Genomic DNA, 18,310 nt, shown 5'->3' on the forward strand with positions numbered 1-18,310 from the left:
AAGCAGTAAATGCAGTTTTGGTCTATTGGTTTTAACTGAACTCCAGCTCTATAAAACGTTAAATAGCAAGTTGTAAGTATTTTTTATAAAACAAAACAGAACCAGTAGCGTTTGCCTTTTTTGTTTCGCATTGTAAATCTATAAATGTTGCTATAACACAGGGCTTGAACAGTACAGTGTAAATACTTCATTGATACATTAAAAATTAAAATATGGACCCCGATAATGGGAATTTGTTGTATGGAACATTCTGGGACTAACTCCTTTATTACATTAATAATTAAAATATATTTAATTATTTTTCTGTTTTATTTCGTCGCCCTCTGGTGGCAAATAAGAAAAGCAAATTGGATTAGTAAAATCTGTACTAACACAAGTCTAAATATTTTCAAGGTCTTGACATTTGGCCTATAAATAAAATGCCTTTCTTTTTGGTAAAGAAATACTTAAATACTATATTTATTTAAATGATTTCTTGTTTTCCCCGAATTTCACGAGGGGAAAAAAGGCAAAAACAAAAGCCCGGAACCATAGTTTGGGAACTAAATTTAAAGACCGATGGACGCAGGGGACGATTTATGAGGATACGCGCTGGCGTTTCAAACTGTTTTGAAAGGTGTGTTGTTTAGTGGCTTTAAGATTTCAGTTTATCTGATTGTGTGTTTAGCATTGTCTCTTGAGCTTAGGTTTGGTTTTGGCAGTGTGGTTTAAATATTCTTCCTGTAAACGCCTTGGAATCCTTAACAACCGTGAGAGAATTAAACATAAAATCTTGTTTCAGCTGCTGTTAGATATATTTGACATGGTTGGTAGTATTATGAAGTGCGACATTTCAGCGTAGGGGTGCCGCGGTATCTGTCTGTGACTTCAATACATCACTTCTTGTGGTGTAATTAAGCTGATCAATATCTTGACTAGACCTAAGGAACATTTTTTTTCGAAGATCTTAGGCCTATGATGATTTAAAGGCAACTAGTAAATCCTGTGGGTTCTTGTCGTGCAGGAAGGTGTTGTAAACCTGTGTTCTTAACTGAACTGTTAATGTTGACGATTTGAAACTGAGCGACCCGGACCTCCTGTTAGCGGGCGGGACTCAAATCTGAGTTTTTTTTTTGGTTGTCCAGACTCCGCCTAAAACCCAGGCGTCAGAAACACCGGACTGTCAGTGAGTACTCGAGTTGTGCATCCATTTAGAGCCAAAGTGAGGGCTGCTGATGGATTAGCTGAATACTTCAAATGAGAACTAAACCGTGAATTTCCTATATACTGCATATATGGTTATTTTTGTATTGTATCATGTCTGGAAGAATGCTTACAAGTTTTTCCTCTAAATTTAGTACATCTCTGGTTTCATTGCTCATAGGTAAAAGACGGAGCTTTAGAAATGGATGAGTTGAGACTCTCCAGGATTGGAGTTGGTGAGCGCTGCCCTGAAGTAACTAACCTCAGACGGGTTGCTTGTCTTTATAGAAAGTGCAGAGGGGATGGCGTCGGGCGGATCTTGCCCAGACTGCGGATCGTCTAACGTGGTGGATGACGCTCTGTACTCCCAGAGCCAGCTGGTGTGTGCCGACTGTGGCTCAGTGCTGTCCGAAGGCCTGCTTACCACCACACGCAGCGAGGAGCAGTACAGCACAGGTATACCTTTGCTTTGATTTACTCGAAATTGGGTGGCAGTCGTCTGCCCTGAGAGCCTTTCGTCCAGGTGTTGGGCAGGCCTGGGGATTCTCCCTGTCCTCATTGGGGAGGGAAGCGCAAGTTCTGGTGGCTATGATAGATGTGGTAGATGTGTTATTACCTGGTGTGCATTTCTTAAATATTCTTGATCTGGTGACCCTAGAACACCTGTTCAGGTAGTTGCACTAGCTTGACAGCACTGTGGAGCACATCACACACAAGCGCTGAAATCAGTCCTGCTTCTCAAGGTTCCCCCATGTAGATGAACACGCGTGACTCATGCGCAGTGCACAGTCAGCTCTGAAGTTACTCTGGTGAGGTGTGCAGCATCTGCAGCTGAGCCCCGACGCTTGGTAATATTTGGTTATATGGCTTCTGTATTTCAATTTGGGATTGCCACCGAATAGCTGTTTAGTACAGCATCTTTGCTTTCTTTTCTGCTGGTTGGCTGATGCCTTTGTTCTGCACACAGAGGTGAGATACTCGGAGAGCACGGCGGTAGAAAAGCAGCCGAGCCGCAACCAGATAAAAGGTAAGACACTGCTATACAGCCTTATCACACACAGAAACTCCTCAGATTTCTGCAGGATGGATAGCCTTGCACAAACACAATTTTGAATGTTCTCTGAGCAGCAGCTTTTCTTGAGAAAAGTCAAGGCCTTCTAAAGGCTTCTGAACTGTACAGTCCAGAGCTGGAATAATATAAACAGCACTGCTGCCTCTCGGTGGTGATGCTGTTCGGTGTGTAATCCTCTCGTGTGTCTATAAGTCAATCAATGTTACACCCCAAAGCACAATGCCTTCCAAACGTTGCATGGGAACAGGGATGAGGAATTGGAGATTGGAGTCAGCGTGTGTGTATGTTTGTTGGAGGTAGCAATAAGAGCTTTAAGACACTCTTAAAATGCTTTTATGTAATATTGCTGCTGTTTTGTTTTTTGCATTTTTATTATGATAACAATGGATATATCAGTGTGATTTCAGTTATTCATTAGAATTGAATGACCTAGGCTTCATTTAATTATAAACTTCAGCAAGACACTGTGATCATGTATCATCTTTAGCTGAAATGTTTGGTGTTTTTTAATACCCTGTATTCAAAAAAGCTTCATTTCTGGCAGGACTGCAGCGAGTGCGCACACTGTGTCGCGTTCTCAGCCTTCCCCCTAGAGTGGAGGATTTTGCACAGGCCCTTTTCAAGCAGGCCTACACACACCCCGCTTTCCTGCATGTCAGCTTGGAGAAGAAGGAGCTGCTGGCAGGCTGCTGTGTCCTGGTGAGCTGCAGGCAGCAGGACTGGCCTGTCACCATGGGAACTATCAGCTCTCTTTTGCAGGCTGACCCAACTCTCATGGGAAAGGTTTACATGGAGATGATGAATGTTCTCAATCTGCAGACTCCATCTGTCAGCCTCACTGACCTGGTGCAAGGTCACTGCAACAGGTCAGTCTGCAGGGATTATTCTAAAGGCTGTGTCATTGGCTCTTATGTTTCAAAGGGTGAACTATAGTTCTATACATATCACCATATAATAGTGAAACAGCTGTGCTCACTATACCTTTGGTAACTGAAAATTGGGGAAAAAAAAACATTTACACGGAAAAGACAAAAAATATGACCACGTTTTAATGATTCAAAAGCTGGTTCTCAAAAACCCTGCTTGCTCTCATTGCTTGCAGGAAAAGCCTCTGGCTCTGCTGCAGCCCTAAATTGGAAGAAGTGTTTAGAAAACAGGGGGAAGGATAGTTCTCAAGAAGTCAGGAACTGTCAGTCACTGAAGCGTAGAATGCTCAATATGAGCATCGGAAGAATCTTCAGACAGCAAATTTAGTTATGAAAGAATTACATATTTTTGTGTAGCAGGGGTACTGTCACTTTATTGAGCAGTTTATTAAATGTAAATTATGCTGATTAACATGTTTGATAAATGTGGAATCTACTGCGGATGTTCTCGTAAGTTGCTATTACTCCAGCGACATGAGGATGAGCTGTTGGGATGTTGTCACATCAGGATGCGGGAGAGAAGGAGAGCAAGTGAGGTCCCAGGACTTGATGAGTTTAGTGTGCTACACTGTAATACTGTCAGGCTGTCTTTAATCACTGCAATTGGAGTTCTGTAGCAACTAGACACTCTACCCAGACTATCACACTTGGCAGATCAATCACTCTGTAGTACACAGCATTTAGCAAATCGTTTTGCACATCTGCACCTCACATCTGACCTTCTCCAGGACAGTCTGCAGATAACCTTGAGTTGTTGCTAAAGATCTGACTAAACAGCAAGTGACAGTCTGTCGACTCCAACATAGTGATGGCGTGAAGCCGTTGTTATCTTGATAAGCAGGATATATTGGTTCCTTTTCTGTGTTTTTCATTCTTGATTTTCATCAGGCCTGATATTCAGCAGGTTAAATTATGTCATCTTCTGTTCCTGACACTTCCTGTCATAAGGTTACTTAAGGGCCAGTGCAAGTTACTCAAGTGTGGCATGTGGCAGTCACGAAAGATCAATTAGCCAAAATGACAGTGTACGGATGATTAATGTGATTATGTTCTTCCCCCTAGTTTCCAGCTCTCCTCTCATGCCATCCCAGAGCAGCTGCGCGAGAGTGCCACCCAGCTGTCCGACTGGGCGGTCAAGCTGGTAGAACTGGCCGGCGAGGCCTGGCTGTCGACTGGCCGCCGACCCGTGCCTATCCTCACTGCTGCCACCTATCTGGCCTGGCTCTCTCTGCGTCCCTGCCCGGCTCGCCATCGCATCTCCCTCAGCAAATTCTGCAAGCTGGCGGGAGTGCCTCTTCCTCCCCCAGCTGTCAAGAGAGTTTCAGAGCTCCGGGACACCCTCTGCAGGCTGGGAAAAGAGCTGCCCTGGCTGAAGGGCTCCCAGTTAGACTCCAGAACGGTGGTTAACCACGGCAAGGATATCCTGAAGTATAGACAAATTCTGCTGAGGAAAGCCATGCAGAGTCATGATGCTGAACAGCAACCAGGAGCAGTGCCAGGTACTACAGCCATTGAAAACAGGCCTGCTGGTGGTAACTCTCTGGAGACTGGAGAGACCACAACCACATTGGATCTGGGACAAGATCCAGGCGCCCCAGTTTGTGTGCCTGTGCAATTGGAGGCCGCCAGGGCAGTTGATCCTAGACAGCAGCACGAAGGAGCATCTCAGCCAGATGCTGGCAAGTGTTCACAAGGGCAGCCAAATCTTATAATGGGCACTGTGACTCAGCGAGACTCTGAAGGAGCAAAGGGAACAGGGACAAGTGGTGTTGGCACATTAGGAGCTGAGAAAAGGCACACCCCAGTGTTTTTACCTCCTTGCCTGATGAACCCCAAGAAAAGGAGGAGGACAGAGGGAGAAGTGGCAGGTGCAGGCCAGCAGGTGACAGGGTATGAAGAGATTTTGGACAGTGAGATCGAGGAGTACATCCGCACCCCTGAGGAGGTACTGGCTTTTGCAGAAGCTCAGGCTCGACTTGGATAGCTCGGAGCTTCAAGTGCTCAACAGAAGGACACATCTGGCGTAGTACATGTTTTTATGTCTGTAGACTGAATGGCTATCGTGACATCCAGACAGGAGTTGTCATTACAGTGTTGAGCTCATCTGGAATGAGCTACTGCAGAGTTTCTCTAGAATTGGACTGAGCAAACTAATCATTTTTATAGGATTGCACTTTGTTCTTCATTTGTGCCAGGATGTGGCCACACTGGAAAGCACGCCACTGAGATGGTTTTGTGTTGCTGGAAAATATTCTGTTGAAAAGCAGATAGCATTTGGAATTTAAAAGACCTTCAGAAATGTTGTCTCTGAAACTCATGTTTAAGTAAAAAAATCTTTATTTTATAATAAAAAGTTAAGAATTTACCAATCAAACAATTTTGTAATGTTTTTGATAACTTTCAGGAGAATGCTATCTCTTTACTCTGAAAATGCAACTGCAGTTTTGGTCATGTAAGGTTGCTATACAATAGATTTCTGTGAGCATAATATATACATAATATTTTAGTTGTTCAATCAAATTCATATGAACACAACGAGACGGATGAAGGAATAGCATACTTAATATTTTAAGGTGTGGTGTTAACTCGCCTGGTTGAGGACATGACAACGCTGAATGTTCAAGGGTAACAAAACTCCACTCACTTGCAAGGAATGAATCAAGGAGACAGCTGCAAAGGGTGAAGATGGAGTGGAGGGAGGGGTGTGAGGAACGATGTACACAAAGCTCAGCAAACAATATTTATGTGTAAGATGTGAAGTGTGAGATTACAATTTAACTTCTGTTTAACAACACCGTTTCAGTAGTTTGGTCAAATTCTAATTCATGTGCATATAAGATGCTGATCAGGGAATGCAAGTCAGCAAACAGGTGGCAGTAGAGTCAAGAAGGACTGGATGAATGGAGACTGGAATTCTGTGGAGGGTGGCAGAAAACACTGAGCCAGCCAGGAAAGTGTAAAGTGAGGACATCGGCACTAAAACAGAAGTAGAATAGGAAGGAGTAGGGAGTACTGATGTTTGTTGCAGCTGAATGGATGAGGAAGGATCCCACATGGACCTCCAGAGAAGAATAGATGAAGCGATGGTCCTGAGGACAAACAGGACCAGTGTACTTCAGAGACTGTTGGTGGAAGCTTGTGGTGGTGGGGGAATAGTCGAAGGTCGACACCACACCAGTCGGGCACTGGCAAGGATTGAGAACAAGGAGACTGCACAGTGCAAACTGATGTGTATTCTGTTGGAAAGCAAAAATATAATATTACTTTCTTTCCAGAAAGTCTGGATTGTTCTCAAAGTTGACATTTTTGTCTTCAAGCAATACCACTGAACATCAAAGCTACCCACGCACAGAGCAAAGAACCAGGCAGTGTTCATGGCAAGAAATACTTTTTCTTTTTACTTTTCTCTTTAGGTTATTTTCATTTTCCCCTCACACTGAAAGTTTCTGTTTGATATCTTATAGCTGCCAGGAAACTGCCAGGAGTTGCATCATTAAAGCTAACATTATTGACAGTAATCGCTGAGTTTACAGTTTCCCAAAGATGCCTGGTAATTGCACGCTGTTTGAGATGAAATTGCCAGTAATAATTTTATCCTTCTTTTCAAGACGCGCTCTGATGCTTGGGCTCAAGTGCCAAGGCAATTATCAGAGGAAGCTGTTGAATGTTGTTCTTACCTTTTTGACCTGGAAATGTAGTGATGTATTTTCAGTTCAACCGTGGGCTTAAAATGCATTTTTATTAGTTTCATCATTCATCTTAATTCAGAAGCCCATGCTAACCACCCCCCCTTTTAAAATGGAAACTATCAATTTGGATTTTGTTTCTTATCCCCAGTTAGACCACCTTAACCTGTCACTTCTGTAGGTTAGCTCAGATACAGTAGATCACCTGGCCAGTCTAATGTATTAAGGGGGGTGGGGGGGTCAAATGCCAAGGTGTTAAAAGTTAAATTTGATTATCTGATTATCTGCCCATAACCGTCCCTTTTGAGGATGGTCTTAGATTTCCAAAAGAAATTTAGAATTTTAAACTTCAAGTTAGACATTCTCTTGGCAATCTAAAAAAACACACTGGCTTCCTCTTAAGGGACAGTGTTGGCAGAAAATCCTTCTTTAAATTTTCTTCTTTTGGTAAATTTCAGAATATCTTCTGTGGTTTTTCATTGCAGCACTTAGATGAGAGTTAAGTGCTTTTTATGTATGTTTTTACACTAAGGGTACAAAATCATACAATGAAACACACAAATGTTCATCGACTATATTCAGGCTCCCCTTCAAGTCTTTATTAAGGATTTTACCAGCTTCTTCCTCTGATTCACAGTTCTCACTCTCCTTGTCTTCAGTACTGCAGCCCATTAAGTGTGCACGAGCCTCTCTGCAGCTAGTGAAACAGATCGCATATCACCCAGCTGTGTGGGTCTCAGAAAAACTGAGCTCTCTGGATCAGCCAACTGGCTGATCAGCGCTGGGAGCAGGGTCAGGAGGGGTAACAGTGGTACAGTGAAAAGTCACCATTGCTTTCAGCCATAGGAAAGCTGAAGTTCATATGTGACCTCCAAATCAGCAGCTTATCAATGTACATCTTTTCCTTCATTCCATCATGAGCTGGTTAAGAAAGGTAAGCCTCTTGCTGTTTTTATCTCATGGTGACATGTCTGATTTATAGCCTCCAGTCAATTATTCATTCTGTATAAAGCTTTGCACTCCCAGTTTGTCTCCTCTTTCTGACATTTACTTATATTATTATTGATGATCTTATTCAACACTTTGAATAAAGGGAACAGAATAAAGTGGTTCTTCTGGTAGTCTTGGATTTTGCCTCTATTGATAATGTTAACGTTTTCCCACAATTTGATCCTTCCTTTCTGTTCAGTCTCACTACTGCGACCACAGACAGTGTCTCACATGAGCTAGATTTTTCACCCTGCCTGATTTTTCAATAAAAGGGAACTTAAGGAGATCAGAGCTTGTGTGGTTTGAAGACAGGACAAGCTTCTTGCTTCCTGCAAGTATCCAGTATTTTGCAACCATAGATGCAGACTCTCACGTGAGCTATTTGTTAAGGTCGGGAGTTTAGAGGTCATACAGGACTGTCTCCAGCTGAGAGTAAACATTCCTCCCTGACTTTCTTTGAGCTATGTCAGGAGGCCTGTACTTTTGTTTGTTTATATTTGCACAGAAAATGTACCACTTTCCTGTAATTTCCACTGGGGTTGTTTTTTTATATATTCATAATTATATTTTCTGCATCTCTGCTTTTGGTTTCCTGCTTCTGCTCAGAATACTTTCCACTTAACTAAATAAATTCCACAAGGAGCTACATCAAAAATGATTCCATCTCTCCTGAACATCCACATGTATAAATACATTCACCTCTGGTCTTAAACGTGTACATCGTCTGCCTTGTCAGTATAAAATAAATGGTTTGTCTTTTGGCCACTTTGCTTAGAGATGCTGGTATTAAGATTGAGAATGGGTCGTCATGCCCTTTACTGTACAGAGTTTTCAACACAGTGCACCTTTACAGAGTCATTCAACGACGGTTTGCCTAATTCCTACATCCCATGTTATGGTGTTCCACCTGGCTGATTTGCTGTTACTGGACTAACTGTCACCTCATGCTTTTGCTGTTTTGACCCCGATTGAGTATACAACTCTCTGGAGTCTCTCCAACCTTCACATGTAGCCTCTGGTCCTCAGAGTGTCTTCTCTCAGCTACTCTTCAGCCTCACTCCAGGGACTGTACCAGGCTTTCTGTGGTGCCAAGTCAGTGAACAATTGCGCTCCGAGTCCCGGTGAGCGCCAGACTCCCCTGGAGGCTAGAGCACCACGCTGGCAGTGGCACAGTTGTTGGTGGGAATCCCGATGCGGCGGCGACAGGTGAACATCTTGCGCAGCTCGGCACGGAAGCGGTCATGCAGCCAGGCGTACAGGAAGGGGTTGCAGCAGGCAGAGCTCATGGCACACCAGTGGCACAGCAGCTGGATCAGCAGGAAGTAGTGCTTGTCGATCAGATTGATGTCGATGTCGCGCAGCACGTTGAAGACGTGGATGGGAAGCCAGCAGATGCCGAAGGCGGCCACCACCAGGGTCACCAAACGGAAGATCTTGCGCTTGCGGGCACGCTGGGCCTCTGCCTGGCTCTGCGTGGGGTGACCAGGCACGACGCAGTTGCGCAGCTTGACGGAGATACAGAGGTAGGAGATGCAGAGGGCAGACAGGGGCAGGATGTAGGTCATGATGAGGGTGCTGTAAGCGTAGGCCAGGCGCTCTTGTTCCTGGCCCATCCAGAATTCCTCGCAGATGGTGAAGCCCTCCTCCTGGAACTCCACGTGGTAAGTGTGAGCGATGGCAGGCGCCACCAGACCGCAGGACAGCAGCCAGATACCAGCTAGGACGTAGGTACAAGCTGGCACTGAGATTCGCTTCTTCAGAGGGTGCACTGTGGCGTAGTACCTACAGGCAAGACAGAGACAAGTGACAAATCACTGCTACTGGAGTATCCTGGCACCCAGGCCTTCAGATGTATCTGATGCATCACATCAGAGATCGCTTTTCATAGTAAATGTCCTCAGATGAAATTGGGATTTCTCTTTATTCAGTGAAACCTTGGTAGCATCGTAGAGTGGTTTTCACTGATTGTCTGTTGGGGAATTCTGTTACCATTGTCACTGGGAAATTCATGTGTTTAGATTGAATATTGGTGCACAGATGACAAGGACCACTGTTCTTCCTAATGCATATCAGTCATCTAGAGTCTGGTACAGCTAGCAAACCGGTCATATTTGCAGACCAAAAAAAGGAGAATTGGCAAACACTGCTGAGGCTGTGTAGAAAGTAACAGCCGACTTTGTATTTGCAGACATGGTTGTTGCATTTCATTGAGTGTGGGGGTTGTTAATGATTTTGGAGACATGAGCACAAAGGGGTGGATTTGTGTTGTTTTAAACCAAAGCTAAATATTTAAAAAATGTAAAAAGTTACTGGTAATAATTAATAATCAAGACTCACTTTCCAAGCTTTTAAAGCACAGCTGTGAGTCTCAGATCAGTGTCTGGCTGTGGTGTTTTCTAATTGGAAACAGATGTCTTTGAAGAAAATTAAAAGAAATTGCTTTTAATTATAATGGCACAGATGTACTCTTGTCACAGCAGCCGTCTTAACGTGACATCCTTGTTTTTAACTCGCCACCTTCCAGACTGGTTGTCACGGTGGCATTCCTGCCTCTCCATGACTGTGCATCTTCTCCCTGTGTTCCTCCGGGTCCTCCGGTTTCCCTCATAGCCCCAAAACATACTGGTAGGTAAAACAACCATATACCTCTGGAACTCACACCTGGCAGCCCGCTGAAGCCCACAGGTGAGCCTGGTCAGTACCTGAATGGGAGACCTCCTGGGAAAAACTAAGGTTGCTGCTGGAAGAGGTGTAAGTGGGGCCAGCAGGGGGCGCTCATCCTCTAGTCTGTGTGGGTCTTAGTCCCCAGTATAGTGACGAGACTATACAGTAAAAGAGCACCGTCCTTCGGATGAAACTGAAAACCTAGGTCCTGACTCTCTGTGGTCTTTACAAATCCCAGGGCGTTTCTCAAAAGGAGTAGGGGTGTTAACCCGGCATCCTGGCCAAATTTCCCATTGGCCTTTACCATTCATGGCCTCCTAAAAATCCCCATTTCTGAACTGGCTTCATCACTCTGTTCTCTTCCGCACTGATGACTGGTGTGTGGTGAGCGTACTGGTGCACTATGGCTGCTTTTGCATCATCCGGGGGGGCTACCTATTGGTGGTGGTGGAAGGGAGTTCCCATTACCTTTAAAGTGCTTTGAGAGAAGTGTCCAGAAAACCACTATACAAGTGTAAGCAATTCTTATTATTAATGTTTTTTTTTCTGGGACAATTGGCCTTAGGAGTGAGCGTGCGCATGTTTGTGTCAGAGCGTTTGCCCTGCTGTGGAATGGTGTCATGGCGAATGTATACTCTGCCTTTCGCTCATTTCTTGCTGGCTGGGCTGTAGCTCCCCTGCAGCCCTGTACTTGACAAAGCAGTTCGAAGATGGAAGGATGGAACCTATCTTAGAATTCACCAGGCAGACGCTTCACAGTTCATTTTGTGTTTTCACAAGATGCAATTTTTTGGGGGGGTGTCACTGCCAAATGTGGAGTGCCACTTCACCTTCTAGAGCACCAACACACCAGGGGAATCTGTAGTGAACTTGCTGCATTAAATCTGTGTCCATGCAAATTGAATATGTGGATGTCTCTGAATAGACACGCTTCCCTTTTCAAGTTATGCAAATGCTTTTAATGAGCAATCTTGTCTGATTAACGTAAATGCCAAAATATGGTGTATTTAAAAAAAAAAGACATGCTAGCAATTATTATATTGATGTCAACATTAATTGCCCACGTGTCAAAAACCTCATTCAGTGTTCCAGTGCTTGCTCTGGTATGCTTTTGGCAGATTGTAAAGAGGAACTGGCTATCTGTTTAATGGGTATTCGCAAACCTTGGATTAGAGTGAAAAATAATTAACTATATTTCCTTGACTGCCATTTTCTCTTACCATTTGTTGCCACACATTTGGTCCATTATCTCTCTCTCTATATATACAGTGCAGGCATTTCTTAAAATGTAATGTTATCAATGTGAAGTGAATGTCTTGACAGGTGGTAGGGACGAAATAGTACATCTCTGTTCTTGTCTTGTATTTGTTTTTAAATATTTGGGTCCTCAAATCCTTACAAATTTCAGCCTCCTGTAGTTCATTACTATGTAGATTTTAAAGAAGGCTGCAAGATGTAAAACTACCAAATAGCATGCAGGTTACTCACAGCATGCACTACACCAGCCATTCACAAGACCTGGTCTTCCATGCCTGCACTCACATAACTGGAATCTTCCAATTACTTGCTTAATATGGCCCTTTTAAGAAACGGTGGGCTGTGAAAAGTTGCAGATTTCCTACTAGCCTAAAACCCTTTCAATAGAGCAGAACTGCTGCTTTTCAACACCTACAGCCGGCCTGGTTAAAAATGTCTTGAGTACATTCATTCAGCTGTGCTGCTCCAAACACTGTTGCAGTATATAGGATTGGTGCACTGTCACAGAACATCACAGGGGTCCGGTTGTGTGTTGCTCACCTGTCCACAGCTATGGCGGTTAGAGTGAACACAGACACGTAAACCGTCACGGGCTGGATGAGGAACACCAGGTAACACATGAAGCGTCCGAAAACCCAGCCCCGCGGGTTGAAGGCGTAGGCGAGAGTGAAGGGCACGCAGGTGGCGCACATCAGCATATCGGAGAAGGCCAGGTTGCCAATGAAGAAGTTGGTGACGTTGTGCATCTTGCGCGTGCGGCAGATGACGTAGAGGAGCAGGTAGTTGCCAAAGATCCCCACCAGCACCACTAGCGCATAGCAGGGGATGATAAGGGGCTTGAAGGACTGCAGCAGCTTCACCCCTGCGAACTGGGAGCTGCTGTTGGAGGAGGTGTTCCGCACTGGCACCTCGAAGACACTGCTGCTGCTGTTCTCCCCTGCGCCACCAGGTGGCACCACGTCAGTCCCCCAGGCACAGCCACTGCCTTCCATCCTAGCAAGAAGAGGGGTCTGTAACGCTGCAAAAAGTGGGAATCAAAAAAGAAATGAGGGTTAATCTCAATTATTATTTATTGCAGAGTTAAATCGGACTATAGGACCAGAGCAAAGTATTCCCACAATGTTTGTGAAACAAGATTCTTCGCACATTTATGAAGAGTAGTTTTGCTTGTAAAATCACGCTGGTACTTTGCCAGACAGATCACTCATTCATCTCAGCACGTGGTAGTTCACTGTGAAAAGTGATGATTAAGAAATGAGGAGAGTCTTAATCTGTCAAACTGTACATGTGGAAATTCGGGAATAAAGATCTTTACTTGGGCTTATGGTGCACTTATGGTAACCACAGCTTTTTATACCAAATGTAAGACACATGCTGCATATTTCCAAGCACTGTGCCATTGCATAAAAATAAAGACAAGCTCATTTAGTGGTTTATAAGCACCACAAAGACCAAGACAGAATTATGAAGGTGATTCTGATTATTTCTCACTTTAATCGAGTTTCAGCTTTAAATAACCCCCACTTTAAACCCTAAAGTGGCGATCTGTAAAAAAGACATTAAGTGCAAAAAAAACTCTGGTGGGTTTAATTTCATCCTTTGCAGTCTACGAGGTCTTGTGGTCAATCACACATTAATGGCTGGAAAAAGCCATTCTGGTGATCTGTGATATAGAACCTCTCCGAGCATTTCCACTATAGCATTTCCTGACTATAGATCATGTTGCTGTTTAACTGGAAAGGTTTTAAACTAATATTTGAAGGGATTGGGATTAAATGGGTCCATGCTAAATGCTTAGAACAAGACAGATTTCTTATAGACGTCTAGTATTCTACATCCTGACCACTTGAAATTCAAGTGAAATTCAAATTCAAATACTGAGCAGTAGTTTAATTCAAGTAGGTCTGTATTATTATTATTTAGGTTGGATGTGTTGTGTAATTGCACATAGCCATGAGTGTTGCGCCACAGCTGTATGAAATTGATCTCTTATGATAAAATACCCAGGCAAATGGCCCACGCTGTTTCAATCCCATTGTAACATTGTTACATGTAATTTGTGCCCAGTTATGACAGTTAGGTCATGGCTCTAGTTTCCTCCCCATAAAAAAATTGATTAATCAGTATGGAGGATTAGTTAGAATTCTGGACTCATAACTGGAATTAATTCGAGCAAAAGATACTTCACACAGATTGCTTCAGGGAAATGCCCAGCTGTTGTAGAGACATCCAGATCATGAAGCTAGGCATGCATTTGGAAAAGAGGACATGTTGCATTGTCTACAGAGTGGTGCTAGTTTAAAGATCAGCTAAGACTGGTTCTGTGTCAAGTTGTTCTGAGGGAGATTCAATTTTGGAAGAGAGTCGGTGAGCATTCAGTGTACTGCAATGTAGCACAAGCAGAGAAGTTGTAAAGGCAAATTAGGAACTTAATCTATGATGCTTTCATAAGAGATATTAAATGTGTTTCTTTAACTTCTAAAGTTAATTTTTACAGACTAAAATTGTAGGCTTCTCTGGAACAAATCCTGAAAGACATTGGTCCAGCTCTGCTCAGTTTCAGCCTCACGATCAGCAGCGACAGAAAGACCAGGGGACACAAGTGGAAATGTAAGACACAAGACCCTTCTTTACATAGAGGACTGTGGGAGTTGGGAGCTAGCTGCCAAGCCATGTGATTGAAGCTAACTCAGTGGGATCTTCTTAGGCCTGGAATGATGGAATTCTTAGAGCACTAAGATACAAGTAAGATTGGAGGAATAGTCCCCTAATTTGCTGTGTTCTAGTTGACTGTGCGGGTAGGTTTTTCTCTTTCTTCATTAAGAGCTTAAGGGGTGAAAGAAACAAATGGGGCAGAAAATTGTATTATGGGTGCTGATGCACTGCAAAATGGCTTCATGAAGCTCTCAGCTTAGTACATGAGAGGGACCTAATTATATTGGCTCAGATGACATTTTCAGAGATAGGGACTATTTTTCTCCCTGCGGTTCTCCATTTCTGTTATTCTTGTTCTAGTGCTCCATCCCACTGACTGACATATAAATGAAAACATTTTGTATTGTTGCTGCTCATCTCTGTTTCCTGTATGAACCACCACACAAAAAAATAGGTTAATGAATCTGTTGTGCCTCAGAGCAAAAAATAATCTATTTTTTTAAATAAATGTTTTATAGAATAAACAAGAAAGATATGACTCATAGCTCAGTTATAAACCTAGCAATAATCGAGGGGCAGCTAATTGCAAAGCCTAAGGCTTTTTCTTTTGTACTTGTGCTTTTCACATTTAGCATGGAAATCTTTCATCCTGCCAAGTGTTGGTACTCTGTACTTTAATACTTTAATGTAGCTGGTTTTGCATAGGTAAATGACAGCTGGCACTTGAAGCCATTGTTAAAAATTAGGGCAGCTTGGATTAACTTCATGAACTTTCCTGCACTTTAGGAAGATATATTTCCAGCAGGAAACGACAGAGAAACACTGGAATACTCAAAGGAACAGGAGGATGCATTGGTATTGGGCTGAATTCGGTGTCAGAAGCCATGACAGATTGCTCCTGGTCAGTTTTCTTTTTATTAAAAGAATGACGGCTCTGTTCATTGCACTGGAAACCTGAGGCAAAACAATAATAACTTCTCTGCTCTTCATAACCCAGCTGTAAATCTTCACAAATAGAATTCAAAGTACATAGCGCATCTGAAGTGCTTCAGATGAAAGTCTCAAGAGTATGAGGACAAATCCCTCTATATCTCCCCACATTAGGTTTAGATACCAGCCATTGGCAATTGGCAGTTATATTTGCGATTTGGTCATGAGTACAGCAGCAAGTCCTTTTCCTTTCTGGCCTGGTTAGTAGTAGATTGAAACAGCATGACAGCTCACCTTTTAACTTGGTGTACTAATCAGCCATAATTGCTATAGGCAATTCTTAATAGGTTTTAATTTATGTTAATTCATTAGTATGCCTGATCACCCTTTTCAGCTGATGTTTGGGAAACAAAGTGCTTTTCAGAAAAGTGTTTCTGCATGGCAAGAACAGAGCAAGCGGCAGACCATGCCATTGCAAATGTCTCACGCTATCAGTGCGTACGTGTTGACAAATTACTGAAAATACGGGCTCCGCTTTGCTTATTAATTTATAATTTGCAGCCACACTCTTTCGTTACAGAAAGATAATTAATATTATCAAACTCACATTGAATTCAACAACATGACCCATGAAAGGCAGATGCAGCACATTACAAATCATCTTAGAAATTAAAGGAGTGCTTTTTAACAAATACTGCACTGTGTTATTGGCATCTAATTACTTCTAATTGCATTTTGATATCTGTCTTTTTATTTTTCTTTAAGGCTTGATGGACAGAAGACTATTTGGTGACCGACTTTTAGAATGTTATGAAAATTACTACAGGGCAGCCTAGATATTTTTGCTCAGGGTAAGCTGTGCTTGCATCTTCTGAAAAAAAGACTAATTTTCAGTCATCAGACATTTAAAGCGTGCTAAAGAGTGAGTTCGGTCTAAATCATGAACTGAAGTCAGATTTCCTCCTGTTGAAATCCAAAGTTCTTGGTAGTGTCTACTTGGCAACAAAACAAGGATAGAAAATGTGTAAAATAATGTGGAAATTAATATTTCCAGTTTATTATAGTTTGAATTACAAAACCTGGAGCAAATCTCTCAACGAATGTGTTTTTTTAGAGCTCTGTGAATTGAAATCGGATGAAACACTGCCTTCTATCCTGCTCAAGTGTTTAAATACGACGAGGGTGGCAGGTTAGTTTTGACCATGCAGTTGTGATAATGCAAGCTGATCTCATTCAGGTGAATGCCTCCCTGCCTTTTGAGTCACTTGTAAGTTAAGTGTGCATCGATGGTTGACCCTTTATGACCTCTGAAGAGCCTCCACGTCTTTATCGGTACTGGGTGTACGTTTTACAAATAGACCTGCTTGTAGTAAAATACATCTTTCAAATAGTGATTATTTCGTTTTAATCTGTACAATCAACGGGTCCACACGTTCTTCTGTGGATTACGGTGGCTTCAATTCGCCCCTTCACTATTCTTTAATCATAGTCATTGGAAAGAAAGACTCATAACGAATTGGAAGAGAGGTCTGGGCACAAAGTCCATCTGCTGCTGGGGGTTATTTCTTCTTTAGCAAATTGACAACGTAATATTGTCTCAATTATTTCAACACCTGCAGAATACTAATAAAATCGGTTTATTTTGATCAAAATCAACGATTTACGATTTACTTCCGATATGAATTAATCCAATGACAATAGAATTGCCATGCAGAACTAAAATGATGATTATTATTTATTTCACTGTTACTTGTGCACGTTTTATTTGTTTATACGCAGAGCACGATATGTGTTGTAATAGCACTACAGCACTGTACATTGAATACACAAAATACTGCTAAATACAGTATATGTCAAGGTACTCAAAGTGTTTCGTTATCCCTAAAGTAAGTCAAATCCAGAATGAGTACTAAAAACCACCAGGTTAATAATTCTAACTATGTTCTGGTATTGAAAATATGCGTCTATATGAAATAATGTATTCCATTACGTACTGTATACGATATTTCATGCCTAATCGCATTTGACGGCTACAGTACCTACGTGTTTCACCATTAGAAGGTATTTAATGTGCGCTACCGATTTTAACTGCAAACAAATTAAAGCGATTAAAGTTTTATGATTTCCCCAAAACCGTCTAGATTTTGGTACTGATTTTGAAAAATTCCAGCCAGACTAATAACAACATAACTAATATATGTAACAATTGGAATTACCTTAGAAAAGACAGACTCCTAAGTGTGAAGTAAGATAACAGATCAGAAGCACTGACGAAAATAACTGCAGCTCACAGTTTCAGAAGCATTTTGCATATTTGTTTGGTTCACGGGGATAAGATGTTACTGTATCTGGTACAAACAAATTGCGGTACAGACGCGTTGATAGAAACTCAAGCAAGTTCGGTCGTCTCACCTTGGCACCAAGAAGCAGTCCCTGCTCGTCCTAAAGCAGGGGTCTGTGCGTTGGTCACCGCAATTCAGCGCAGACAGCTCCAGGTCCCGCTATCCTCCGCAGTGAGAGCATCGCATCTCTCCCACAAAACTTATTTGTCCCGATAGATCAGGGCGAGACGGGGGGAGAGAGGGAGGGAAGAGGACAGAAATGTTGATAGGTGGAAAAAGGTGAGCCCTCCCTCTGGCGGCCAGTATTTGATGCTGCAGCAGCTGCTGATGCTGATATTCAACAGTTCGCGTTTTGACTTGTAACTCAGACAACGATGACCGATGCGGTCCGTTCTTCCTCCACCAGGGACGACACAACCTATTATGTTAAAATCAACGAACAATAAAAACCTTTTTTGTCTGACGCTAAACCGGAGTCCCCTAACGAGAAACTCTAATTAATTGAACTCGTCAGTCAGTGTCGTGCTTGAATTGATATTGCAGATCCCTACATCCGATATCGGAAGATCCCCGATATCGGAATAGTAGGGGTATTATCCCCGGTAC

At 42.7% G+C, this 18,310-nt stretch overlaps 2 protein-coding genes across 4 annotated transcripts; one reads left to right on the plus strand and one right to left on the minus strand.

Annotated features, from left to right (window-relative positions):
• The first annotated feature begins 480 nt into the window (after nucleotides 1-480).
• On the plus strand, nucleotides 481-5,557 carry brf2 (BRF2 general transcription factor IIIB subunit). 3 transcript variants are annotated; one of them, XM_088624086.1, is made up of 6 exons: nucleotides 617-749; nucleotides 1,125-1,165; nucleotides 1,471-1,638; nucleotides 2,150-2,209; nucleotides 2,799-3,120; nucleotides 4,243-5,557. In XM_088624086.1, exons 3-6 carry the CDS (start codon nucleotides 1,485-1,487, stop codon nucleotides 5,162-5,164), a joined length of 1,458 nt encoding a protein of 485 aa, XP_088480212.1. In that variant the 5' UTR covers nucleotides 617-749; nucleotides 1,125-1,165; nucleotides 1,471-1,484; the 3' UTR covers nucleotides 5,165-5,557. The 3 variants fall into 3 exon arrangements, with proteins under 3 accessions (XP_088480209.1, XP_088480210.1, XP_088480212.1); XM_088624083.1 differs by lacking the exons at nucleotides 617-749; nucleotides 1,125-1,165 and adding an exon at nucleotides 481-616; XM_088624084.1 differs by lacking the exon at nucleotides 1,125-1,165 and having other exon boundaries at nucleotides 613-749.
• A 1,886-nt stretch (nucleotides 5,558-7,443) lies between these two features.
• prlhr2a (prolactin releasing hormone receptor 2a) lies at nucleotides 7,444-17,960 on the minus strand. Its single transcript, XM_088624087.1, has 3 exons — nucleotides 17,775-17,960; nucleotides 12,318-12,795; nucleotides 7,444-9,638 (listed from the first exon to the last, which is right to left on the minus strand). Exons 2-3 carry the CDS (start codon nucleotides 12,767-12,769, stop codon nucleotides 9,002-9,004), a joined length of 1,089 nt encoding a protein of 362 aa, XP_088480213.1. The 5' UTR covers nucleotides 12,770-12,795; nucleotides 17,775-17,960; the 3' UTR covers nucleotides 7,444-9,001.
• Nucleotides 17,961-18,310: the final 350 nt, after the last annotated feature.

This window comes from Lepisosteus platostomus, chromosome 3, assembly GCF_059453375.1.
Source record: "Lepisosteus platostomus isolate fLepPlt1 chromosome 3, fLepPlt1.hap1, whole genome shotgun sequence".
Classification (NCBI taxonomy): Eukaryota; Metazoa; Chordata; class Actinopteri; order Semionotiformes; family Lepisosteidae; genus Lepisosteus; species Lepisosteus platostomus.